This window comes from Felis catus, chromosome D1 (genome assembly GCF_018350175.1).
Source record: "Felis catus isolate Fca126 chromosome D1, F.catus_Fca126_mat1.0, whole genome shotgun sequence".
In the NCBI taxonomy this organism is placed as follows: domain Eukaryota; kingdom Metazoa; phylum Chordata; class Mammalia; order Carnivora; family Felidae; genus Felis; species Felis catus.
In genome coordinates this window covers 88,014,550-88,040,809 of record NC_058377.1, presented here as the reverse complement: position 1 = coordinate 88,040,809, position 26,260 = coordinate 88,014,550, and the positions used below count along the sequence as shown (strand labels likewise).

At 38.3% G+C, this 26,260-nt stretch overlaps 2 protein-coding genes and 1 non-coding gene across 4 annotated transcripts in view; all 3 read right to left on the bottom strand.

Moving 5' to 3' along the window:
- Positions 1 to 8,612, bottom strand: part of NAT10 (N-acetyltransferase 10) — a 38,806-nt gene extending 30,194 nt beyond the window's left edge. For both annotated transcript variants that reach the window (XM_006937187.5, XM_045039131.1), the window contains exons 1-4: positions 4,751 to 8,612; positions 2,675 to 2,797; positions 2,271 to 2,362; positions 1,282 to 1,453 (exon numbers count right to left, since the gene is read on the bottom strand). In XM_006937187.5, the coding sequence (XP_006937249.1) occupies positions 1,282 to 1,453; positions 2,271 to 2,362; positions 2,675 to 2,782 (372 nt within the window). In that variant the 5' untranslated portion in view covers positions 2,783 to 2,797; positions 4,751 to 8,612. The remainder of the gene's footprint in view (positions 1 to 1,281; positions 1,454 to 2,270; positions 2,363 to 2,674; positions 2,798 to 4,750) is intronic.
- On the bottom strand, positions 504 to 610 carry LOC111556795. Its single transcript, XR_002736521.1, has one exon. It is a non-coding gene; the product is annotated as a U6 spliceosomal RNA (small nuclear RNA).
- A 139-nt stretch (positions 8,613 to 8,751) lies between the features above and the next one.
- Positions 8,752 to 26,260, bottom strand: part of CAPRIN1 (cell cycle associated protein 1) — a 38,496-nt gene continuing 20,987 nt past the window's right edge. Inside the window, exons 7-19 of the mRNA XM_023239692.2 lie at positions 23,955 to 24,092; positions 22,739 to 22,791; positions 22,577 to 22,663; positions 20,397 to 20,552; positions 20,206 to 20,314; positions 19,037 to 19,098; positions 18,434 to 18,544; positions 17,828 to 17,977; positions 16,773 to 16,923; positions 14,120 to 14,314; positions 13,529 to 13,629; positions 12,418 to 12,481; positions 8,752 to 10,886 (exon numbers count right to left, since the gene is read on the bottom strand). Coding sequence (XP_023095460.1) covers positions 10,822 to 10,886; positions 12,418 to 12,481; positions 13,529 to 13,629; positions 14,120 to 14,314; positions 16,773 to 16,923; positions 17,828 to 17,977; positions 18,434 to 18,544; positions 19,037 to 19,098; positions 20,206 to 20,314; positions 20,397 to 20,552; positions 22,577 to 22,663; positions 22,739 to 22,791; positions 23,955 to 24,092 — 1,442 coding nt within the window. The 3' untranslated portion in view covers positions 8,752 to 10,821. The remainder of the gene's footprint in view (positions 10,887 to 12,417; positions 12,482 to 13,528; positions 13,630 to 14,119; positions 14,315 to 16,772; positions 16,924 to 17,827; positions 17,978 to 18,433; positions 18,545 to 19,036; positions 19,099 to 20,205; positions 20,315 to 20,396; positions 20,553 to 22,576; positions 22,664 to 22,738; positions 22,792 to 23,954; positions 24,093 to 26,260) is intronic.

Here is a 26,260-nt window from a genome sequence, read left to right as displayed (position 1 = left end):
AAAGTGTGTCTAATAACCTCACACAAGATCCTATCTGGGAAGAAATCCTCTCCAGTGATTTGCACTTGTATTTCACAAATACCTCACGTTCGTTTTCAGATGTGTTTACATAAAACCTATCTGACAAAACTCAAACTGCCCCACATGGGGGAGCCGCTGCCTCAAGGAGCCATCTTCACTGCACCTGGTAACAGTGGTGGCCTAAGAGCACTCACTACCAATCAGTGGCCAGGTGAGAAGAAGCGAAATGCTCCTTTCTAGTCTACAAGGTGGGATGCAAGCCAGCAGTATGGGACAAACAAGTGGAATGTAAGAAAAATAAACAAAAAACTTCCAATTTGTGATTTTTTTCCCCTCATTCCTTTTTTTTTTCCTTTCCAAGATTTTATTAAAATCCAATTAGTTAATATAGAGTATAAGGTTGGTTTCAGGAGCAGAATTTAGAGATTCTTCACTTACATGTAACACCCGGTGCTCATCCCAACAAGTGCCCTCTGAATGCCAAAACTATGCAATGCTTCAGGAAGCTGTGTGTCACCCTTGCACAGGGAGCGTGCTACTCCTCTCTGTGTCATTCCAGCTCTAGCATATGTGCTGCCAAGGCGAGCACTTTCCCCTCATTTCTTAACTCACCTTTCATAAGGTACAACATATGACATACGTAATCCTGGTACTACATGCAAATGATAAACACGCACCAAAATTGGGGACGGGGGCTTAAATGTGTTCTCCTTTCGGGGTGGAGGGGTGGGGGGGTCACAGGTGTCCAAGAATCAAAGGATAAAACAGAGACCGCCAGAGCTGGAAACAAAAAAATGTGAAGTTTGTTCTGGCAAGACAAGAATACCAGAGAAGAAATGTACCAGGTAGTTCTCTGTGGAGGAAAAGTGAGGGGGTTTTAAGGACTACGCCCAGCCAGTTAAAACAGGTCCCACTGCTCCCTGCTCACCAAAGTCTTCGGCTACTTCCAGTTAGGATCTGGGAATCTGGGGTCCCTCTAAGTTCACAATACTTTCTTTCTCATCCTCAGCCGGTTAGAACCAGCCATGATGGAGCACCTGTGTCAGTTTTGGTATCTCTAGGTTAAGCGTCGCTTTAAGTGGAAAAGTTTATTTTTATATGGGGTGAGTTACCCAATTTGCTTTGGAAAGTGGCCAACTATTCCACTGATACTGCCTGGGGGAGGCTGTATGGGTCAATCTTTCTCCTTACTGTCCGCCTGTTCTTGAGGGGAGCCCTCCGCTCTCTGACTCCAGTCCCAAGCTGGAGCAAGCCACCTACCTGGAGAACGCACATGCCAAAGGTGTTGCCCAGGATCTTGTGGGTTTCATTGTAGTAGCAGTAGCGGATGTTTGTGGCCGCCACGAAGAGTTCAAAGGGGTCATCTTGCTTTATGTTCAACGTCCCATTCTTTATTTTCTTCTGTAGCTGTCGCATTCTTTTCTTCCGATGACTGCAATCACCCACCCACCCCAGGAGAGCCAGTTAACCAGAGAGGCTAAAGGGGTGGGAGCAGGGGACAGGCTCACTGATCACCCATCAAGACCTTCAGAGCCAGAAGGAACCCAGCTATCGCAGGGCCAACCCCCTCCGTTTAAAAGTGAAGGAAAGAGTAGAGAGGTTAAGAGGATGGGCCCGGAGCCAGGGGTGAGTCTGTGGGGGAATCCTACTGTGCTGCCCTGGCACCTCCCACAGATTCTCATCTTCAAAAGAAGGGCAACGAGAGTACCTAAACCTCCTATTTGGCTAGACCAGAGCTTGAAACCAACCTTGGTGGCCTCATTACCTTAGTCTCAAGCCAAAGCTTCTACTACACAGTACCGTTCCCCAGAAGACCTGGGAAAGGCAAGGTGGCTTTGAAATTTATCATCAGGAATGAAAGAAGGACATCAGCTCTATTATTTTCACCATTTGGAAGAGTCCTCAGAGGTCGCAGCTCCCTAACAATCCCTGAAAAACTATGTCAGATAATCATTTCCTGGCATTTAATTAAGGAGCAGCGGGGCGCCTGGGTGGCGCAGTCGGTTAAGCGTCCGACTTCAGCCAGGTCACGATCTCACGGTCCGTGAGTTCGAGCCCCGCGTCGGGCTCTAGGCTGATGGCTCAGAGCCTGGAGCCTGTTTCCGATTCTGTGTCTCCCTCTCTCTCTGCCCCTCCCCCGTTCATGCTCTGTCTCTCTCTGTCCCAAAAATAAATAAAAAAAAAAAAAAAAAAAAAAAAAAGGAGCAGCAACTATAAATGGTATGGGACACTCAAAAGGCCCAACTTACCTGCTAAACCCCAGCTCTTTCTTATAACACCACAGCACTGAAGGCCGAGCCTTCACAGTTGCTTTGGACAACATGTGATGGAGTATGACCACCTGCCAAAGGAAAAAGTCACAGAATCTCATGGCCAAAAGAGACCTCAGAGACTGCCAGACCTCATTTTGACAGATATGGAAAGTAAACAGAGGGCCAGGAGAGGGCAGTGCCCAGGCAGGGACTAGAAGCCCGGTCACACACTCTTAACCTTGCGCTCAGTCCACCCCTAGGTTCTCACAAGGCATTTTGTGTAGAGAAAAGCAGTCAAAGGGACCTTAATGTTATTATGTGCTGAAACCTCAGAGGAGCAGTAACAAGCTAATTGTGGGACAAGACACAAAGTCAGCCAGGAAGTGTTTACGAGGTCTTACCTGGTCCTTTCCTCGGTCTCCGACTACAACAAACAAAGACCTTTGCCTTTCAGCAACTCCATTCTCAATGAGAATCCGGATTCGGTTATCTACTTTCTTCCGATGCATGGTGAAAGACTATCACTGAAAGAGAGAGAAAGGAAACACAACTGGACATGAACGCCAGATTCTGGGTGAGGAACATTAGCTGGCAGCCTCTTGGGGGACCAGGAGCTATGCTAGGCACGTTGGGAAGTATCATTTTACTTAACCCTCAAACTGCTCCCTAGGGAACATGTCAGTCTCATTTTTAAAATTAGGAAAACTGAGGCTTGGGAGGCAAAGAAAATGTTTCCTCAGCATGGAAGTCAGAAGGGAAGCTGCATTTCATACTTCTATCAAGGAGTTTTTTAAAAAACTTGAAACAATGGTCCACAAAATAGAATGATTAAAATATATGATGGTATATTTGTGAGATAATAAGGCAGTTTTCAAAAAAGCTCCTTCAAAATCACTTTCAGAAATTATCTAAGGATATGGATAAAGATGCTTATGAGAAGCCTGACATCACAGAACAAAGCATACCATCTTTTAAACACATGTACATAACATGAAGGGAAAAAAAAAAACCTGAAAGAAAACACAAAAATGTAAATTTTTGTGGATGGTGAGACTGCAGGTGGTTCTTATTTTGTTCTTTTGTTTTTTTAGAGTTTTGTTTTTTTATTCATATGCATTACTAATAAAGTCAGAGAAAGGAAATCAATGAATGTTACTGTGATGAAATGTGTCCAACTGTCTCCTCAAAGGAGAGAAACCCGTACTGAAGCCTGTACAGACAGACCTTAAAGTTGGATTACGTACAATACGATAATGCATTATTACCACAATAAATACACCAAAGAAACATCAGGAATATCAATTATATTTCTACAACATTGAAGGAAGAATGACAGCCTACCTAGAAACTACAGAGCCTGCTGCATTCTAAATATAAAGTTCATTAATTGAACCTTAAGTGTGCCTTAACTGTCCTTCTACCCTCCAATCCAAATATGGATTTTAGCAGTCCTTTCTTAGTATAAAACATTATGTTACAATCAATGGCTCCTTTTTTATAAGGAAAGGAGCAAGTATAAAGAATTCAAGTATTTTAAGGAAGGAATATGACAGGATTCACACTCAAATCTGCCCGACTCCAAAGCCTAAGCTCTTTCCAGCTCCCCACTCTGCCCAACTTGTCAGTTGAGTTGAGGCCACATAGAGATCACACACGAATCAATCAATAACTAATTAGTAGGGACTGCTTTTTGCTCTAGTTACTGTGGGAGCCCCAGAAACAATACCAGACAAGACTTGACTTCAAGGAGCTTTCATTCTCCTTGCAGAGAATATTCAAGAGAAAGAGATAAGGGACAATTTGTCTAAAGACAGATAAAACTAGACGCAAAAATAATAGTACAGCCAATAGTCTGATGAAGGTCTGAGATTACCGTGGGCTGGAATTGCCATGGAAGGCTTAACGTAGGAAGAGGGCCTTGAAAGGAAAAGAAAGAGAACTATTCCTCATTCGCTTGTCTATTTGTCTAACAAGTAAACACAGCATCTATGTGCCAGTCACCATTCTAGATGCATTAGCAAATGAAACAAGTCCTGAATGTGACTCCTGAAAAAAACAGTATAAACGAACGAGCTTAGACAAACAAATGAAAGCATGGGAGGATCTGGAATCAGACTGCCTCGTTTTAATGCCTAGCGCCAAAACCAGGAACCGTAGGCAAGCTCCGCGGAAAGCAAAAGTGTTGTCACCCCCCCCCACACACACACACACCCAGACCCCCAGCTAGAGTTCCCCAGAAGGTGGAGATGGAGCCACGCAACCCCGGAGAGCGCTCGAGAAGCACGCGGAGAGTGGCCGCCAATCGGGGAAGAGGAGCCTGTCATCTAGGAGCGAGCGCCCGTGTGGGCCAGCAGTCGACGCGGGCCGAGCATTGGCAAGGATACAGAGCCTTCATCCTCGAGCCGGCCACCTCTGGTCCCAAGCAGGACACAGACACCGACCTTGGTACCCATCCCCAGCCATCCCGTCTTGGGTACCTGCACCCCGAACCCGCGGATCCCAGCCAGCAGCCAAGCGGAAGCACGTGGGGAAACCCAATTACTCCAGAAGCCCAGAGGGAGCGGCGGGCTGCCCCTAGCGATGCCTGACCGCGCGCTCTCAGCCCTGGCCTCACTCCGCGACGCGCGTCCTGCTCAGGCACTGAAAGGCTCCATGTGCGCGAGCGCACTAACGGCGCGGTGCGGCGTGCGTGCGGGGACTTTCGGCAACCATGTCTCCGTGTGATGACGTCAGATGCCCGGGAGGCGGAGCTGCAGCCTACGTGGCCAGCGCGGTTTTGGAATTTAGTCTCTGCTCCGAGTGGCACGGGTGCGATTTGCCTCTTGTATCAGAATCAAGATGCCCTGGCTCCGAGGGACAAAATAAGCGCTTGCCGCTGTGCTGGGGCGAGCCCGGGTTACCAGACAGGCCCGGGGCAGCACACGGTAAGGGGATCCAAGGCTCTTAGTGTTTATCCTAGTTATACGAGACGACCGACTCCAGGGATCTGTGCGTAATTTTACCCTTTTATTTAAATAACTTCCCATTTTAACGTGACAAAATGAGGAAACTCGATCAGCAGACCTGTTTTATTCACTTGATCTTCCACACCTGAAGAAAGGGCCCTGTAGACCTGTCGGAAACTCAGTATTTCTACCCACCGGTGCGGGTACTTTGTAAATTCCCTTTAGGCCTAAACTGGACATCAAATGATGGCGCTCTTGTGAAAATCAGCTCTGGGGCTCTGCTCTTGTTAAATACTTCTTCCTCCCGCCCAGCTCCCAGGCGAACTCGCCCAAGCATATTACAAGCACCACCTATATATTCTTATACTACAAGAACCACCTGTATATTCTTATACATTGTCTTTGGGCCAGATTGTTGAACTTCAAGTAAACAAATTCCAACTGCTTGCTTGACATTTCTTGCATACCTCAGATTCAAAATGTCTGAAGCTGAACTCCTTCCTCAAACCAAGACACTTCCAATTCCAGTGCAATCATCACTACTACCCATTTTTAGTCCAACGCCCATCATTTTCATATTTGCTCAACAAATGTCAATATGCCAGACACCAGGGATAAAGTGACCAAAATGTTTTTCACTTATAAAGTTTGCGTAATTCTGGGTAAGCTTTAAGTGCTATTAAGAAAAAACTGTCCAATAAGTAAAGTAACTAAGGATATGTTTTAGTGGTGGACATGGAAGGCCTCTGAGCTGATGCCACTGGAGCAAACACCTGAATTTAGAAAGAATGAACGTTAAGAATATTTGAGTGAAAAACCTTTGCATGCTTGAAGATCGACTAGTGAGCAAGAACAAAACAGTAGGCAATTAGGCCAAATAATGAACGCACATAGACCAAAATTTAGGATTTAATTCTAGGTATGATGGGAAAACCAGTGGAGTTTGGGGAACCAGGAAGTGACAAAACCTGACTTGTCCACAAAAATCACTGCAGGATGATGAGTAGAAAGAGAGCCATTATAAGCTACTGTGGTTACTTGCTCTAAGCTGGTAGTAGTGGTGGTCAGAAGTGTTAGATGATTCAGGATATATTTTCAAGGTAGAACTATGTGGATTTGGTTAAGGACTAGATCCAGGGTACAAAAGAAAGTATACCCAAAGTATTTGCCCTGAACAAATGGATGAATGCAGGTTAATGAAGAGATTGATTTGGAACACTCAAGACTGGAGTAATTGGGGACCTAGGAATATTTAGGAGGAACTAAAATACTGATTGTATTCAAAGTCCTGGGATTAGATGGGATCGCCTAGGGAAGAATGTAGTTAGAGATCAGTCTCACAACTGAAGCCTGGATTACCCAGGAAAGGATACTGAGCACTAAGTGAGACAGGAAATATGTAGGATCCATTCACTACTGCCCTCCACTTAATGTTGTAATCATTTCTCTCACGGGCTATTCCCAATAGACATCTCTCGCCCCATACAGATTGTTCTCAAAACTGCATTGTGTATTCTTTAAATGGCAATTTTGTTAGGTGACCCACTATCCTTTACCCCACTCCTGGCCCCATACACACACAGCTTAGAAACCTTAGTTTCCAACTGTTCTTAAGAGACAAAATATGGAACGTAACTGTAAAGCCACCTGTAGTACTCTTCACCTCTTTTTCAGCCTCTAACTCTACTAAAACACATACTCCTACTTGAGCAGATAGCTTTCTCAGTCCTGGAAGAGTGTGCCTTTCTTTGGATATGCTCTCTTCTCCACTTCTCTAATTACTCCTCATCCTTCAAGTCTTAGTTCAATTATCCCTTTCAACGAAGTCTTTCCCAGTCATTTTGACTAGGTCATAATTGATCGCAGTCATGGCCTTTATAGCTGTCATCAACTCTGTTGCTCCATCACGGCATTTGCTACATTTTTGTGTCACGACATCATTATCTTTGAACAGACTGCTCAGTGAAAGCAGGAACCACAGTGATTTTGTCACCACTGAATGCTTAGTGCTTGCCATTATGCTTGGCAAAGGGACACCCAAACTTGCCAAATAAAGCCTTAGTTCACTGGCTTAATACGGTGTCTCCCTAATATAAAGACAGTACTTAAAGCAGTACGTACAAGTAGGAATACACCAAGAACTGCCTTTACTATTTACTAGATGAGGTGGTCTTTTCACTGCCTACATTCAATGAGCTCCTGACTGAAAGAAGGTGGTGGTAGTCTAGACTCTTGAGAAGACAAGGCTACCATAGAGATTTTCTGTTAAGGTTTTTCCTCTCCTCTCACAAGTAGCACTTCAGAGCTTTGCTGGATACTATACACAACTAACGCAGACTTCACTCAAGGACAGTAAGAAATCAGATTTTAATATTTAATCTATGTAATTTAAGACATTCACTATTCTTTTCCAGTATTTTATAGAAGTCAGAATGGGAAAAGGTATAGAGATAAGCCTTAACAACTTACTTTCATTTTCCTGATGGTTTGCCCTCCCCACTGACTGTACAGAAGGGATAAGCTTAAGGGCAATACTGATTCTTTGAATATAATTTATAGCCAAAGTGCTTAATAGGAACTCAAGTGGGATGAGGATCCAGGAACTTAAAAGATGAAATGAAGAAGGGTTTGAACTCAGTGCTTACCTGTATCTCAATCCCCTAATTAGATATATTACTGAAAATATAATGAACAGTATAAATTTCCTAAGACACTCAGGAGGCTGAATACTCAACTGCTTCTACATTTTATGAATTGTGAACAGAGCACTTCAGTTATTGGGCCTTCTGCAAATAAACACATTCTCATGCCTCCTATAAGTGGAAAAGTCTCCCACATAACAGTTGCATATATAGGAGACAAAAGAACTGTAGAAGCTAACTGATAAAAAATGTTTCAAAGGATATTTGTTTTAATATCAAGATACAGTGATTGCAAAACTCTTCCATATTCAGTAGGGATATTAAGATCTAGAAATAGAACTGCTCTAACCAAGGTCATCAATGACATTCTACCTTAAAGCTCTAAAATAGAAGTCTCATTATCCACATGAGATGATTGATATTGTGCATTGACAAAAGTACTTTATATGTGGAGTCTTACTATACCAAGAAGCTACTGTGACACACGTGACAGTCATTTCCTTGCAACTCTGCTAAAATATGCATTTGACCAAACAAAAGGTCTTCTGCAGGTAGGACAAGTATTCACATATTATACAGAACACTTAGTACCAAGACTCAGATCTTAACGGGACTTTTTAAAAAGTTCTCTGCCTCATAACAAGGCACCTCCTTTAAAAAATATAGTCTGAATTGAGACATAAAAGCTTTACATTTAGACTGTGATAGAATGCCAAAAAAAAAAAATTATACTATTTCAAAAAGAACGACTCTTTTAAAAACATACACAGAAATAATGAAACTACTAACACCTTTACACATTCACAACATCCACACTAATGCATAGAAGTTTGAAACCTAGAAAGCATTTCTCCCCCATCCCATCTCTGAACTGATTCATAGAGATCACTGTATGAAGAATCACTTATTTACTTCAATTTTAAATGTCATGAAATTATTTTCTACACAGATAGCAAATTTAGTTTTGTATATAGAAGGATTGTAAGCATACACATCTAGGGGTTACCCAGTAAACCATGAATATTTTATCTATTCCCCGTGAAATACAGCTAACATATGGTTGTGGTACATCCCAGGCAGATGTCATTTAAAGCACACAACGGGAGGTGCTAGCCAAAGAAATACTCATTTGTAAAAGTAAACGTATAACCCTTGCAATATGATGTACCACAACCACACATGAGAAAAGTCAGGAACTTATTTTATTTTAAAATAAACATTGGAGATACCCCCCCCCCATTCCCCACCACCCTACAAAAAACTTTTGAATGTGGAATGTTCAACAGCCTATCCATTTTAGGTTACAAAACCAGCAAAAACTCCAGTTGTCTAACAATGTTTGAGAATCGTTCTTGTGTTTTGTTTTTGTTTTTCTTCAGTGGCTGAGCACCTACTGGAAAAATTCCTTAGCTAAAGGCTAATAAAACAAAATTCAATTTCTGCACAGAAAATACCATTAACTTAGTATTAGTAGCCTTTGCTGACAAGATGGGATTAATTCTCCATGAAGTCAAAGTGGGATATGACAAGCAGCATTAAGTTCATAGGCACACAAAACTAGTGCTCAAACTGCTAGCACAAATTCCAACAGTACATAAATTACTAAACTGTCATCTCCATCAAACTTGTGACTCTCCCTATGCATCTAAGTGAAGGAATCGCCACTTTGAATATAAATGCCTCCATGAGAAAAAGATAGAATTCAATTAGGGTTAGACAAAAGATAAATGCAAGTACTACAGAAATAGCTGCTGGAGATAACCATAAAATTTGAAACACTAACAATGCATGGGGTGAACCACATAAGCTGCTAGCTGTTGAACACCAGTGTTTCAAGATACAACTTTTATAAACATGTTTTATTTGTTTTGCTTATACCATCAGAACTGAAACTACTGTCTGTCATCTCCCTAAAATAGGGAAATCAATCTAAAACACATACTGGTGCTTTTCAAAAGATAGCAATTTAAAAGGGTGGTAGCAGCAGGCATTTCATATCTTTTTCTTTTAAAAACCTTCAGGCTGCAGGAAAAACATGTGACCAAGAGTGTTATGATTATCCATTAGATATTTTCATCAGTACCTGTACCAATTTAGGTGACAATACAGCAAGATCCGAGGATTAGTGACAGACAATGTATGTTATAAGGAATGATATATAGTACCAATCCTTATAAAAGTCATTGTCGAAGAAAATGTTAAGTGTTCAAAAAGGTATCTAAATACTTCACATTTAGTACAGAAGCGGCCATCCAGATTACATCCCATATTTGTTGCATATTTTTCAAAAAGTGCCAATCAAAGCCTAATTTTGCATTTTGGCTTTGTCTTATACAGTATCAGCTGTTAAAGAGCAATTTACATGTGTTTGTAACCAGTCGTTTGGCCAAGGATGAAGAGTGCTGTGTCAAAGCTGGTAGCCAGCCTTATATTAAGGGCCCATGCATAATTTGGTATGCATCTTAACGTTCAGTGCTCCAATTTAACTGGAAAAGCTGTGAAATGCAGTTGTTCTGCCAAACCACACTCCACTCCTTCCTTCTTCAAGGGAAATATTTTAGTTTTGTCAATTACCATTGAATAACTCTAGGGCTGACTTGTAGATTTGATCCAATGTCAAAAGTCAATCTTGCTCTTTCCAAGCCACTTCAAATAACTATGGAGATATCACCCCATAAAGTGTATTATGTTTTACTCCTAAGCAAGGGTGAGGAATCTGAGTATCATGTGCAAGGCTCAAGATGACGCTTAGGACAGAACATGCAGAATAAAAATAGTTTCCTTCCATATCCAGGTAATATAAAGCTGACAATTGTAGTCCTGTCTTTATGGGATGAAAACAGTCCCTTTACAATAAGTTTCCTGAAAGGGAGAACAAATAGATAATAACTCTTCTGGTAACATATTATGGTACACTGGCCAGTGTGTTTTTGGCGTTTAAACATAATCCTGTGAATCAGATTAATTCACTTGCTGAGTGTTCATTTGCGGCATCCCTCTGTTGGGTCTTGGGGGCCCTCCACGACCTAGAAGACAAAAATGGCATTTGGTTTTTCTTTCAAATATTATTTGTTTTGCCTTCAAGCAGATTTTCATCTGAAGTCAAGAAGCATGTGGGCAGCTTGTCACCACATTATTAGGTTTAAGAGGTCAATTCTTCAGTGTTCACCTGTCCTGGAAGTTGTCATGCGCAAATTTGCTCATGTTCTCTAGCTAAAAGAAGAGTAGAGCTAATGGAGTATTCCACCAGTACTCATTCATTCATTCATTCAACAAGTATTTATTGAGTGCCTACTGTGTGCCAGGCACTGTCATCAGGCGTTGGAAATAGATACAGCAGTGAAGACAGACAAGGTACCTGCTCTCATGGAGCTTACATTCTAGTGTACACTCTAGCTTACATTTCAGTAGTAAGTAACATCATACTATCAAAATTAATAAAAGCACCAGAATGAAAAACAGACCTTGTTACCTAAACTGTTAAAAAGAAACTACATAACATTCAAAATTGTATAATGACTTGTAACAGATAAAATAACTTTTTACATGCTGTTAAAACAGATTTTTAGCTACCAGTCAACTCAACTTTCATAGAATATGCTACAAGGTGAGAAAGAACATAACCCACATTCACATGCAAATATCCTTTGATACTTCAAGTCAATAATTCCCAAGTGATCCATTAATTTAAAAATGCACCTTTTTGCTGGCCAGTTTCTACTAGCATTGAAATCAAAGTACTTTGTAATTCCTCCTTAATATACATTTTATACATGTGATGGCCAAAACCTAGAGGAAACCTATTCAGTTTAACTTCCCTTAAATCAGAGAACCATTTAGAACTTCAGATCATATGAAATGCTACCTCTAATTGTTACACAGGTTGACTTTCTGCCCAAATGAGGAAGCAGTGTTCCTATGGTAATAGACAAAATCAGAAACTCTTTAAACCTACAATTTTTAAATATAGTTCAGTAAGTTAGTTAGGATTTTGTATGTTTTACTTAAAAGTCAGAAATAGTTTGACATTTATATCGCTATTAGTGATCCAAAGGCATTGAAATTTCAATTAGTTCTATCATTTCTAAATGGTTCTCTAAATGTAACTATGGCTTATCTGGCCATTAAAGTGTTTCTGACTCTAAAATATAATATGCATGTTCAAAAATGAAAGAGGAATAATAAATTTATATAAATGTTCAATCTCATTCCAAAAATGTCTTACAAAAATGTTTCAGTAAGTACTTCCTAAAAACATTTAGCAGGTTTTAGGACCTGAAAAATAATTTGCAGTTGGAAAAACACTTTTTCTAAGGAGGAGAAATGTTCTAGTTTTCAAGACAATTTATATAGTAACAGGGAAAGTCATTCAAAAAATTAAATTTGGGTTCAAGGTAAGTTTTAGAAACAGAGCATTTCATTTAATCCCTAGCAACAAGTCTGGTAATGATAAATGTATTCCTAACATGTAACCTACATGCAGACTATGGAACAGCTCTTCCAAGGCCAGAACAGAAGCTCCACTTAGGAGCTAGGATCACCACCACAAAATATTACCTCGTGGGGCTCCCCGTGGTCCACTCTGCCCAGAGCCTCGCTTGAAATTCTGCTGATATCCATCCTAAAAGACAAGCTAGTTAGTACTGAAGAAAACGTAATTTTTTTTTAATGCTTTCTCATCTATCTATTCTTAGTGTCTCACACAGAACACAAAATTTGTCCTTATTCTTTTTAGACATTTCAATATATAATAGCCAGAAGTTATTCCGTAATTTACTTCTGTTACTCTCAAGAACATTCAATGAAATATCTCTGCTCTTAAAAATCATTCTTTTTTTTCTCCGACACAAATTTATTTTTATTTAAGTGTAATTAACATACAGTATTACATTAGTTTTAGGTGTACAATATAATGATTCAACAATTGTATACATTTCTCAGTGCTCAAGGTAAGTGTACTCTTAATCTCTTTTATCTGTTTCACCCATCCCCCCTATCTACATCCCCTCTAGCAACTACCAAATTTGTTCTCTATTTATAGAGAGTCTCGTCTTTTGTCTTTTTGTTTCTTAAATTCCACATGAGTGAAATCATATGGCATTTGTCTTTCTCTGACTTTTTTCATTTAGCATTATACCCTCTAGGTCCATCCATGTTGTTGCAAATAGCAAGATTTCATTCTTTTTTGTAGCTGAGTGATATTCTATTGTGTATATATACATCTTCTTTACCCATCTATTGATGGGACACTTGGGTTGCTTCCACATCTTGGTTATTAGAAATAATGCTGCAATAAACAGAGGGGTGCGTGTATCTTTTCGAGTTAGGGTTTTCATTTTCTTGGGCTAAATACCCAGTGGAATTATTAGATCATATGGTAATATGGTTTTTAATTTTTTAAGAAGCCTCCATACTGTTTTTCATAGTGGCTGCACCAATCTGCATTCCCACCAATAGGGCATGAAATCATTCTCTTTTTAACAGACTCTAAAAAATGAGTACCTATACTAGAGTGCTAGGGAAAGCAAAAGTCACCATTCTCCGTATCTTGTAAAAATGTGCAAAATTAGCCTCAAATTACTTAGCTACCCAAGTCCAAACAACCCCATCAGTCTGTTTCATTGGCTTATTTAGGTCAGGTTTATATTTTAAAGCAACTTCTACCTACCCGTTGATAGCCAGAGTAGTCCCGGGGAGCACTGAACTGAGACTGTGTGTAACCACTGTTTGGAGTGTTAGAGAATGAAGGGCGGTAACCATCATATCCTCCTAAAATTTAGGACAAGAAAATAATTTTCTTATCTAAATGAGAAATTTTTACTTTCTTACTACTGACCAAGGGAAGAACTGAAAAATTATAAGCCACGCCAGTAATTCAAATTAATTTCTAATTCCCCATCCTGATCCAATCTGTTCCTAAATTTCTGAGTATTAATTTCCTTAGAAGAGGACATTTTCACCCATCCATGCACACATACACACCCCACATACAAAAAAAATCCCCATAAACTCTGATAATGGAAAGCAATTATCCCCTCAGAGACATGGAAAACATGGATTTGACACATACAAAAAAACCCATTACCAATTTTGTCAATTTAAATAACCTGTAATATACTAAAAATGTTTAAAATGTTTAAGCTGTACATGAGAGATTAACACAGAGATACATACATATCTTTCCCAAAAACCTCATGACATATTTCTATTTTACAAATCAAAAAGGAACAAGAACTTGCTACTTTTTTTTTTTCTTTACCTCTGAATCCATTGGCAGGGCCCCTGTATCCATTCATTAAGCCTCTAGCACCACGGGAGCCACCACGAGACACACCACGACTATTGTAATAGGGCTGACTGCTACGTGGAAATCCAGTGTTCTGCTGGGGAGGCTGCTGGTGGTTACCAGTCACTTGATGGGGCTGGTCCTGGGAACCATGGTAAGTGCCAACCACTATGATAAAAAGAAAAAATTTATACACACACACACACAGCTCATTACAATTTGTTCTTTCACGTTTTCTGGGTTAAGAAGTGTCTTATACCTTCTCCTCAAATCATCTTTAAATAAATTTTAATATTTCCAATAAGGAAACCTACACATAAGTCCCTATTTTTCTTCTGCCCATATATTAAGCAATTCTCCAACAACAGTTCCAAACTTTTGGAAGCACACAATGTGTGAGAGCACAAAACTCTATCCCTTCCAAATGGAATGAAAACCTGTATTATTAAACATCTTCTGAGAGGCATCTGCCTATTAGCACAAGAGACCCACAATAATTCAAAAGATCTTACATACTAAAACAGTACAATTACCACTGTGTATCATTTAATTATTTTTCCACTATAAAACTCCTTAGTGGTAGAAGCTTTCTTATTCTTTTAAATTTCCCTTGACATGTTAATGAAACCTACAAAACCATGCTCTCCCATAGCTAAACAACCATATGGTAGAATACTCAGTCAATTATGAAGGTAAATTAGCAAAGTCTTCAACTTACACCTCCTTTAATGCCTGATTCCATTTCAAGTACTTTTAACGTACAACCAATTAAGAAGACAGTTAAATAGTACTCACACTGGCACTCAACTTGATGAGGTAAAGAAAAGATTCTAGAAGGTTCACACTACCTTGCACACCCCCCTCCTTCCACAATGGGAAGTCTAGAATCTAGAAATCTTTAAAAATTAAGCCCAGAGGTACCTTTCGGGTATTAACCAATGTTCGCAATGCACAGGGGAGGAAAGGCAGGATACTAACACTACCTTTGCGAGGTGAGGAAGGTATAGACTAGAGGAAGGCCCACGCCCCAATAACAAAAAACAGCCAGCCCAAATCCCCCATGTTTAGACAGAGAGAAAAGGTGGTGTACCTCTTGAAAAACTTGACCAGATATATTTTGTGGCCTCAGGAAACCCCAAATACATTTATCGGTTCTTAAAATACTATTTTGCAACGAAAAAGCTAAAGTGTGCCTAGTGGAAGGGATGTTATGGCTCCTTTTTGAACTGTGCAATTAATGGACTAATTACACTATTCACTGTGGTCTTTCTACACAGACTGCCTTTCCCTACATTCCCTAAATTTAAAATTACAGGTAAATATCATGATTACAGGTGACATTTTCTATCTAAAGAGAGTCATTCATATGCATGTAGAGAGTGGCAAAAGAAGTGAATTTTCACCTCACTTTTTAATCAATAAGAATTTTATTAGTCTTGGCCAAATTTCACTGCAAGGAAACTCATAGCAATAAATAAAACTCATACAATTAAAGTGTGGTCTTTATTTTAAAATACCAGAATTACTTAAAAAACAACAAAAAACCCCAGAATTTCTGTTGAAGTGTTTGTACAGCATAAACTCTTAAGTCCATAAATAGCCAGATTCTTGCCGTATCCTTTTTTCATGTTGTTCCTAACTAGATACTACATACAATTTGCTGTAGAGCAGGTGTACTGGGGGCCCATTGTGCTGACATGCTTATGAGTACATGGCAATAATTAAAGGAGCCTGAGCACAAAGCCCAGCTTTATCATTCAGAAGCTGAACATAGATAGCCTAATGGATAAATATCCATCAGATTACAGCTGATTCAAACTTCCTACTAATTAGTGAGTGCTAAATACTACAGGGATATGTAAGAATTTAGTACTGAAAAAATCCATAATGTTCATCAAAGTCTATCAAGAAATTAGACGATTACAATACTTCATAGTTATTTCAATCAGTCTGATAAAATTAAACTATTAACGCCTATGATTTTAGCAAGGTTTGCTAGTTTGTTGTGGGATATTCCAATTAAACAACCGAGGATCTAAATAACCAAAGACCTAAGCAGGTATTTCTAATGCCTTACAAAGTTAAGAAATCTAAGATATCTCTATCTTCATTGTTATGACAGGTATGGTAACTAGCCAACTTACGTATGACCCTACTTGCCAAAAAGGATTTTATTTCAACCTAGTTCTACCAAATGCAGCCACCAAGAGATTTCTGCATGTTTTACTGATTATAATTAGCACACTGACAACTCCTTACTGCTTAACTTTGTATAACTGACTTAACTACCTACCAGGTATCATGCTAGCCGGCTTTAATTAATTAGCAATTAAAAGTAAAGTAGATCATAATCTAACAAGTTCCACTAAAATCACAGAATGAAACAGAGATATTATGAAAGCTTACTGACCAAAGGAAAATGGGTATAAGGCCTCCCAAAAAGCGCACATAATTCACATACGATAAATACGGACTTGATTTAATTCAGGATCTGCAACAAAAATTCCATAAAGTCTACTACTAGAAAACTTGTGGACACTGCCACTTTAAAGTGTAAACCCTCCTAACACTGTCAGTAATGGTGTTGGAAAGCAAGCAGCCAAGAAAGGGACACTGGTTTTCCTACCTGTTTGAAGCTGTTCTTGCTGCAGGTCTGTTTGTTCTACTTGGTGAGGCTGACTAGAAAAGCTCTGGTTGTAACTGGCCTGGTACTGATTTTGCTGTTTCAAAGTTTCTGGTTCATTAACAGGAGGAACTGGGGCATTCATATTGAACACCTGTAAATAAATAAAGTAAATGATTACTTCATCCCCTTATTGCTAACAATTTCCCTACTTTTAAGATGACAGACCTCAATATTGGTTTTACTAAAAAATGTAAATACATTACAGAAGTCTCAAACACACACGTATATTCCCCCCATATACATATTTATTTATATTTATACATATACACACACACACACACACACACACACACCATATAGCACTTCAAGGAGAGCATAACTGGGTTTCAAAATTTAAAAATACAAAAATCAGCAGTCTTGGAAATGTTACTATAAATAAATCTTTTTTAAGAGATGCAAACCACTGATACAATGTCACTTACAGAAATTAATTCTATGAATATTTTATTCATTTAAATTTTCTTCTTATTGACATTTTAACCAAAAGTTAGTATTTTAAGTATTTAATCCTATAAACTTTCCCATGAGCACTGATTTAACTGTATCCCATCAATTACAATATTCTCATCCTTTCCTAGAAATTCTGCAATTTAGGGATGCTTACTGAAAAACCAGGATGAAGTATAACAGGTGAAATTTATTATGAGAAACTTCAGTAAAATAAAAGATTAAGCAAGTATGGGAAAATGTAGACAGTTGTTAAATCTCGGTAATGACTTACATACACAGATACAGTAGTCTACTTTTCTGCATGTTTACTTTTGTTAACCAAATCTAAAGGATGAAACTACAAAACAGTAAGATATGAGAGCACATAACTCCTAAGACTCAAATTTATCTCTGGGAGCAGGAAAAATCAGAGTTTATCAATTAAATATACTCTATAGTTGGGTAGATGCACACTCAAGCACAAAGTTAAATGAAGACTTTTCTGTTGAGACTTTGGCATGATGATAGTACACACTAGCCATTTAATGTTAGTTTAATTTACTTACCGTTTGCATGGATTGGAATGGAGCTGCGTTTACATTGATTCCACTGCTATGTAACGGTTTGCTTGTCCCAGCCTGGAACACCTGAGGCTGAGAAGCAGCCGGAAGGGATGACGATGCTGTAGTCTGGTCTGTATTTAAAGAGATTGTTGCCTAAACACAAAGTAAACAGATGCACTTTAGTGATAAACTAAATTTAGCCAAGTCTACTATCCAAGTCTTAGTATGTTAAGAAATTCAACTGGGGCGCCTGGGTGGCTCAGTCGGTTAAGCATCCAACTCTTGATTTCAGCTCAAGTAATGATCTCACAGTTCCTGAGTCGAGCCCCACACTGGGGTCTGCACTGACAGCATGGAGCATGCCTGGGATTCTCACTCCCTCTCTCTCTTCCCCTCCCCCATTCATGTTCTTTCTCTCTCTCTCAAAATAAATAAACTTAAAAAAAAAATTCAACTATTTCATAACAGCAAAATACTTGTATTGCATCACAGCAAAATAACGTATCGCATGCATTAGGTCCAAAAAGAGTCACAACATTAATAATTTACCTCTGCCCAATTCATAATAAGTGCCTATCAAGTTTATGTTACCTAGTAACAGAAACTTGCCTGAATCTGGTCAATTGGTTCCTTTTGTGGTCGTTGCTCTGTAGCATGAGAAGGCTGGTACAAGGGTTGAGATGCTGTATACCCCTCACTTGTGGATGAAACCAAAGGAACCTACACAGAAATAAAGCAATCAAAGCTGCTTTCTGTTATAAACCAACTCTAATACAGACAGGGCTGAGAAGTAGACAGATATACCTGTTAAATAGACTATAAAATCTAACAACTGCAAAAAATACATATAATATTAAAGATGAACATTAAATAACCCAATCCAGTTATGAAGTCCCCCACAAATGCTTCTGAATGGCAACATTTACACTAAATTTTAGAATTATGAAATTTAAAATGTGTCTTCTCAAATTTTACTGTTTAAAATAAAAAAGCATATTCCTTACTATCATAAACATAAGATTTAACCAAAAAAATTATTTTTAAATTATTAATACCAAAGTAAACATAAACATGGAAATAAAAGTAGACAGCTACCCTCACCAGACTTGTACAATGATAAAATTCATACCTGACTTTCATTACGCTAATTAAAGAAAGAGACCCAAGAACAGATTAAAAACAAATACGCAACAATATTTCTATCATTCCTACCTGTGTAGCTTCTGGTTGTACAGGAACTTGATTAGGCTGAGCAAGTCTAGATTCAGAATGAACTGCAAAATTGACCAAAAGCAACACTGTTATCCAAAATCAAATTTCTTCAGAGAAAATTTCTATAGCCAAATCCTAAAAAACACTTTTTGGTGATCATGAAAAGAATTAGGCAGGATTTTAGCTTTCAAGTGAGCATTTTGGTTCCCTGGTAGTCACTATTAGTATACTCTCACAATTGCTTTTATTTCTAGAAGGCATAACCCTAATCTGTTTTCTAACTCTTGGTAGAGATGTTACAGAGATAGGAGTACCCTTTACTTTAGAGAAATCCTAACTACCCTACCAAACTAACTGTGTCATTAAACATGCTTTTATTCAGCAACTCGTTTTATGAAACTGAAGACATTAAATATTTTATTATACAGTTCCAACTTTTGTGCCCTTAATGCCATGTTCTGGGAAAAAAAACCAAGACTCAAAATTACTAATGGTCCTTGAGAAAGACAGTCCACTTAACCCAAAGAAGACACCAACAACTCTATTTGGTGCTACTACTTCTAAAAATGGTGTAAGACTATTAAGAGTTTGAAACTTCAACTGTCTTTTGACTCATCTTCTCCTTTCCTCTTAAGCATCCTCTTCTTTCCCACTTAGACCGTTGCATCTCATTTTTATTTAAGTAATAAAATGTTCAGAAATTCTCCCAAAAAGCTGCAAGCATCCTTCAGAGAAGGACACCCCTATTATTTTTATGCTAAAATGAATTTTGAAACTTAAAAAGCAAAGCAAAATTTCATTTATCTAAATTACAGGAAATGGTTCCCACAGGGCTGGAAGAGAGGATAACTAGTGACTGGAAGTACACACAAATAGGCTTCTGGAGTACAGGTAATGTTCCGGTTCTAGGTGCTGGTGTGTTCAGTTTGTGAAAACTCTTCAAACTCTACATTTGCACGTACTTAAGTCTATATGACAATAAAAAGTTTAAAAAAACGGAACCACAGTTATTCATATTATAGGAATAAAGAACATTTCTTATCAAATTAAAAGACACAAAATCCAAAAGTTAAGCAAACGTTAAAAGGGAAAAATTCATTTTCACATTTTTTACAAAACCTGAAAGCACCGGCCCTGTATTTCTCACACAAAAATGTACAATTACTAACCTGGAGGGCAAACCAGCTGGGGCATATCCATGTTTTGTGTTGGATTCATAGGCTGTGCAGATACAATGGCAGGATCAAGTGTCTGGTTTTCAAAATCCAGCATTGAATCCTGCAAGTTAGGATATAATGGAATTAAATAATGTAAACACTTAAACCTTCAGTTAGTTAGTGTCTGACTGAACTGCACCTACCTGTATGAAATTATAGGGCCCCTGCATTTGCGCCATAAGATCCTGGACTCGCTGTCTTCTCACAAGGGGATCTGCCTGAGCCACTGGAGTCAGAGAGTGGGGCTCTGGTACTGAAGGAGATGCAGCTTGAGGTTGCTGCTGGAGTGAATTTACCACCTAAAGTGGAAGAAGTGGGGGGAGATGCAGACTGGTAGAATGAAAGAGCTCCATTCATGACCATCACAACAGGTCCCTGAACTATATATGGAACTACATTATAAACAAGATAGTCAGCTTTAATATAGCTACTCCAACTGACAATTATCCCAAATTTAACATTCAGTGCTATTACTTCTAGTGTTCTCTACTCCACATGATTGCCACGTAGCTTTTCAGATTTACTTTATAAACCGCTTTCAAAGGAAGGAATACCCATGCTTACTTCCAAAAAAACATATTGTGCTTAAACTGCTCTGCCTTCTATAGTAAGTAAATTTATATTTATCAAATACATATCCACCTCAGTACCTGCCTGATAAACAGCACTCAAGAAAAGTTACTATTTATCATCAAATTTTGAGTTCCCACCATTTCATTCTCTCTGCCAATACCATAGAATCAAGCCCTATCACCTTATCTAAATTGCTACAAAAGCCAAAACTCACTATATCTACCTTTTTCCTAGCTCTAATAATTTCTGATTATTATTGTTACTAATTCCCTGCTCTTCTAGGAAATCTAATTTTTATTACATCAGTCAAAATTTACATTCTGTCTGGCTTTTAAACCTGGGCAACTCATACCTGGTAAGCCTCAGTAAGTCATAACCTTATTTTCTTTTATAAGCAATAGTGAGATAATCATCATTACCTAAACTGATCACAAAGACCAACTGATCTGTCATCTACATCAGGCTGGTCAAAAAATTCCTTAGAATCCCATATGGATAGCCTTTAAAAAGACCCTACCTGCCAAGTACTTAAAAACAAACCATACTGGCACGGTGCTAAGTGTGATAATATACTTTTCTCCCTCAATAAAATGCAAAAAAGTACTTAACTACAAAGCACTGTTACTTCCCAGTCTTTTCCTACTATGCCAACCCATACTTTCCATTCCTAATGTTCAACAAAACAAATATGCTAATTCATTTCTACCTGCATATCCATGCTAATATATACCTATTATCTGACTTCCCTGAAAATACACACCAAATCTACTTTTAGTCAAGGCCCAGTAGGTTCACACACCACCATTACATAGATCTTTTACATCTTATTTTCTTCTAAACCTCCTCTACTATTTCTGAACTGCCTTGCATAATTCAGCAAATACAGACTGTCTTGGTAGGGTTTCATGGAACAGTGTTTTCATCTAAACTAGGTAACTTTCTGGGGTCAGGGGCAGGTTATCAGTAGTATGTTTTGGCACATCAATAAGAGCTAAAAGTACTACTACAATTGCACCTTTGGAGAATGATAGAAGACATTATTTTTCCTGCACTTTAGATATATGAATACATAAAAGAAGTCACCTAAAAGAGGATGGAAAGGATGGTTGGGACTAATTTGGTAAGGCATTTGATTTTATCTTATAGGCAACACGGCACCATCAAAGAGTTTCAAGTGAAAGTAACTTAATCAAAACTAACTTTTCTAATAATTGACCTGTAAAAGTGAATAGGATGGCCTGGGGCAGTTAGAAAAGAAAAATATGAAGAGAGCCTCTGAACTAGACATGAGGACCTGAAAAAAGGTAATGTCAATTAAGGGACAGAATTAGGAAACACCAGAAGTCTAGCGCATTAGGGAGAAAGAGGAGTCTAAGAGGAAACTCCAAAATATCCCTTGGAAGGTGGGCCTTTTCTGGAGGTTATCTATGTGGGAGCCCAGATTTTTAAACAGCAGCCTGGTATCGACAATAGAAAATCATGTACTTTAATAACCTTAGATAACTTTTTTTTCCCACTTCCACAGATAACTTTATATAAATTTTCTGTAGCTAGATCAGCAGAGATTCTATTAAACATACACAGGGATAAACAAATTACTTTTTAAAACATGATGATCCTGTTATGTGTATTAAGTTTAATATGACAGTAAATGTACTAATAATGCAAAAAACTAAGTCTGTTCTTAGGAGAGATAAAAATGACTAATTAAAACAAAAGACATCAACTTTGCAACTGAGAGAACTCTTACCTCAACTGTTTCAACTGTCCACTCATCTACCTGCTCCTTTTCACCACTGCTGAACTGTGTTTCTGCCATAAATTGTCTATTTACATACTGCAAAGCAAAATAAATGTTTGAGAATTGTTTGAAAGGCAGAAAAGGAAAGCTAGCATTAAATAAAAATCATACCTCTGTTGATTCAACTTCGCTTTGTTCCGTGTATTCTTCTGCTGGCTCAGGTTCTAAGTAGTTAAAAATTGACATAAATGAGTGTTAAGAAAGTATTTTTTTTTATTAGCAATTCATTTCAACTCCAAATAAGTTAAGAGTTTACCATCAAACAGCCAGAATTTATTTACAAAGTTACAATAGTTAGCATTAAGTTTCTGTATTTTATCATTCTTACAACATTTAGAAAGAGTTTTCTTTACCATTTATTACAGAATAAATTAGGCTCAAGAGTAGTTATTCTGGACTAGGTATAATGCCAGTAAAGACCTAAGTTAAAACCTCTCTATTCTTAGAGTACTATCATACAGCAACATACAGATTAAAATCTTACTATTTTAACCTACTTGGTAAAGTGGTTGGGGGGATGGAGAGGAGGCTTACTATATCCATCTGCAACCATAAATTCCACCAATGTGCAATCTTCCCTTCTAGTTTCAACCTAATAGCTAAGACTTGTGTAAAGTGCTTACTATGTGAGAGGCACCATATATATACTTTCACGTACTGCTTTCTCAGCAGAGATAAAGAGACAGAGAAATTCAGTCACTTGCCCAAAGTTACATAGCTAATGAGCGTCAAAGCCAAGATTACAATCCAGGCAGTCTGATTCTTTTCAACCATTTCAAAATTCATACTCTGACAATGTTTCCAATGGTACTGAGAATTTTATTCATCAACTTATGTTATAAAAGTATCCCTGGTAGGTGCTTACCTACATATTAGTGTTGTACTAAAGTTAATTTGAAAAGATCCCTTGCCACTGAGAAATTTATGGCTCAGGATTAGAGTTATAATCTCCCCATCATTTAACATACACACACACACCCTTCATATACTGGCATGGTAAACAACAATAAATCTAGGTATGTCAGCCAAAATGTACTTAAAAAGTCCTAAAACATTTCCCCTCATCTGTACTCCAGGCCAGCAATATTGCAACAAAAAAAGTTATCAGTTTGTAATAGTGATCAAGACCAGTAAGTAAATGATTGATCTTCAAGACCTCTGGGAATTATTCTTAATATGCATTGTTTTAATGTTTTGTTGTGCTTAAAGCTCCTTTAAAACTCTCAGTGTGCATACATAACTAAATAAATGCAGAGCTTGAACTTGTGGCAAAGGAGAGTAAAACCAAGATTCCTACACTACAGCTCATATCCACCTAAGTACTCACCAGCTTCAGCTACCTGATCTTCAGCTGCAGGTGCTGAGGATGCCTCTTCTTCCTCACATAGCCCATTCTGGTGGTTGTGAGTGCTGTCAAAGTAGTTTGACTGGAAAACACGCTCAACAATTTCCTTTAGAGCTTTATCTAAAAACAGAACATGAATTATAATGTTAGACTATCGGGCATGCCTGACCTGAGTAAGATTCAATATGCTACAAAATGCTGTGGTAAGAAAAAAACCTTATCAACTGTTACTGAAACATACATATAAAAAACATTGAAGTCCACTAAGGACAGAAATTATGGAATGATAGAGAACAAGAAGAATCTATTAGTACTAAACTTTATATATTTTATGTAACTGCAAGAAAAAAAAAAGCTGACAGTTATCATTTATTCATTATTTATTTAGCACCTACCTATATGTTAGGCAATGTGCTAGGCAATGGGGCTACAAAATATGTAAGATACAGTATCTGCCCTCCCTAAGTTTCCCTAAGTTTACAGTCCAATAGAGAAAAGTTATCAGATATAAAAGCAGTGAAATCACATCTGTGAAACGTACTACAAAGAGGTACAATGGATTGAACCTAATCAGAGAGAGGCACAGGAAGCTTTCCTGGTATGTGAGTCCTGCAAGAGCAGAGATCTAGAAGATGAGTAGTAGAAAGAAGTGTTTCAAGGCAGAAGCAACACCATTTACAAAGCCCTGTATAAAGGATAAGGATATAGAAAAGGGGTACCAAATACAAGAAAATGAAAGCATGCACTGTAGCTGAGGAGGGATAGGGAGGAAGAAAAAGCATACAGACTAGTCTGGAGAAACTGATTAAGAGCCAGAACATGCAAGGTCTTTAAATTAAAGACAAATGTATATAAAATTTAATTTAAAAGACAGCCATTAAAAAATTTTAAAGAGGGATGGGAAGGGTGGATTCAGTTAAGAGAATGCACTAAGGGAGAAACGTAGGAGAGACAGATTCAGAAGATATTTGAAAGGCAAAAAACTGTCACAATTTGGTACACACTAAGATATGAGAGGGCAGAGCAGCAGGAGAAGGTGTGTGTCAAGAATTCATCTCCGGTTGCCTGGGTGGCTCAGTCAGTTAAGCGTCAGACTCTTGATTTTGGCTCAGGTCAGGAGATTGAGCCTGGCCCTTGGACTCCTCGCTGAGCATGAATAGCCTGCTTAAGATTCTCTCTCCCCCTCTCACTCAAAAACTACAACAAAGAAGAATCTCAATTTCCTGGCCTTGAAAACATAGAATATACCTATGTACATAGAATGTATCTATTCCCTAATCAGTCACTATACAGAAAAATAAAACTTCCCAGGACTATATTAAAATATCATAAAATTACCTCTATTAACAATAAAACTACCCACAACTTTTTCTATGCCAAACATTTCATGTTTTCCTTCCCCACTTCAGAGACTCACGACTCAAAACTATTCATTTTAAAAAACTTATGCAGGGGCGCCTGGGTGGCTCAGTTGGTTAAGCGTCCGACTTCGGCTCAGGTCATGATCTCACGGTCCGTGAGTTCGAGCCCCGCGTCGGGCTCTGGGCTGACAGCTCAGAGCCTGGAGCCTGTTTCAGATTCTGTGTCTCCCTCTCTCTCTGACCCTCCCCCGTTCATGCTGTCTCTCTCTGTCTCAAAAATAAAATAAAAACGTTAAAAATTTTTAAAAAAATAAAAAATAAAAAATAAAAATAAATAAAAATAAAAAATAAAAAACTTATGCATGAGGGACCGCCTGGGTGGCTCAGTTGGTTAAGCAACCGACTCCTGATTTAGGCTCAGGTCATGATCTCATGGTTTGTGAGTTCGAGCCCCGGCGTCAAGCTCTGAGCTCACAGCACAGAGCCTGCTTGAGATTCTCTCCCTCTCTCTCTCTGCCTCTCTCTCTCTCAAAATAAATATATAAGCATTAAAAAAAATCTGAAAACTGAATGCACATAAAAATACTAACTTGAATACATTAGTAACTTTTCATTAGTTATAAAGATGTTACATTCCTAAGGTAAGTAAACAAGACTAGGCAAAAGACACCCTAACAAGATATAAACTTATACTTTAACCCTTGTTACTCATCAATAACGTTCATGAAAAATTGATCAGGCTTGAACTAAAACTACTTTTTTAAGCTAACAAGTTTATACACGTATGTAAATTTCTTCCTAATAAAACTTCTGTACATATTTGTGGCAAAACTAAAATTAAGAAGACACAAAGATTTCTTTACAAAGAAATACACTAAACAACACAACAAAGAAAATTTTTTTAGTTTATTTTTAATTTTTTTTTTA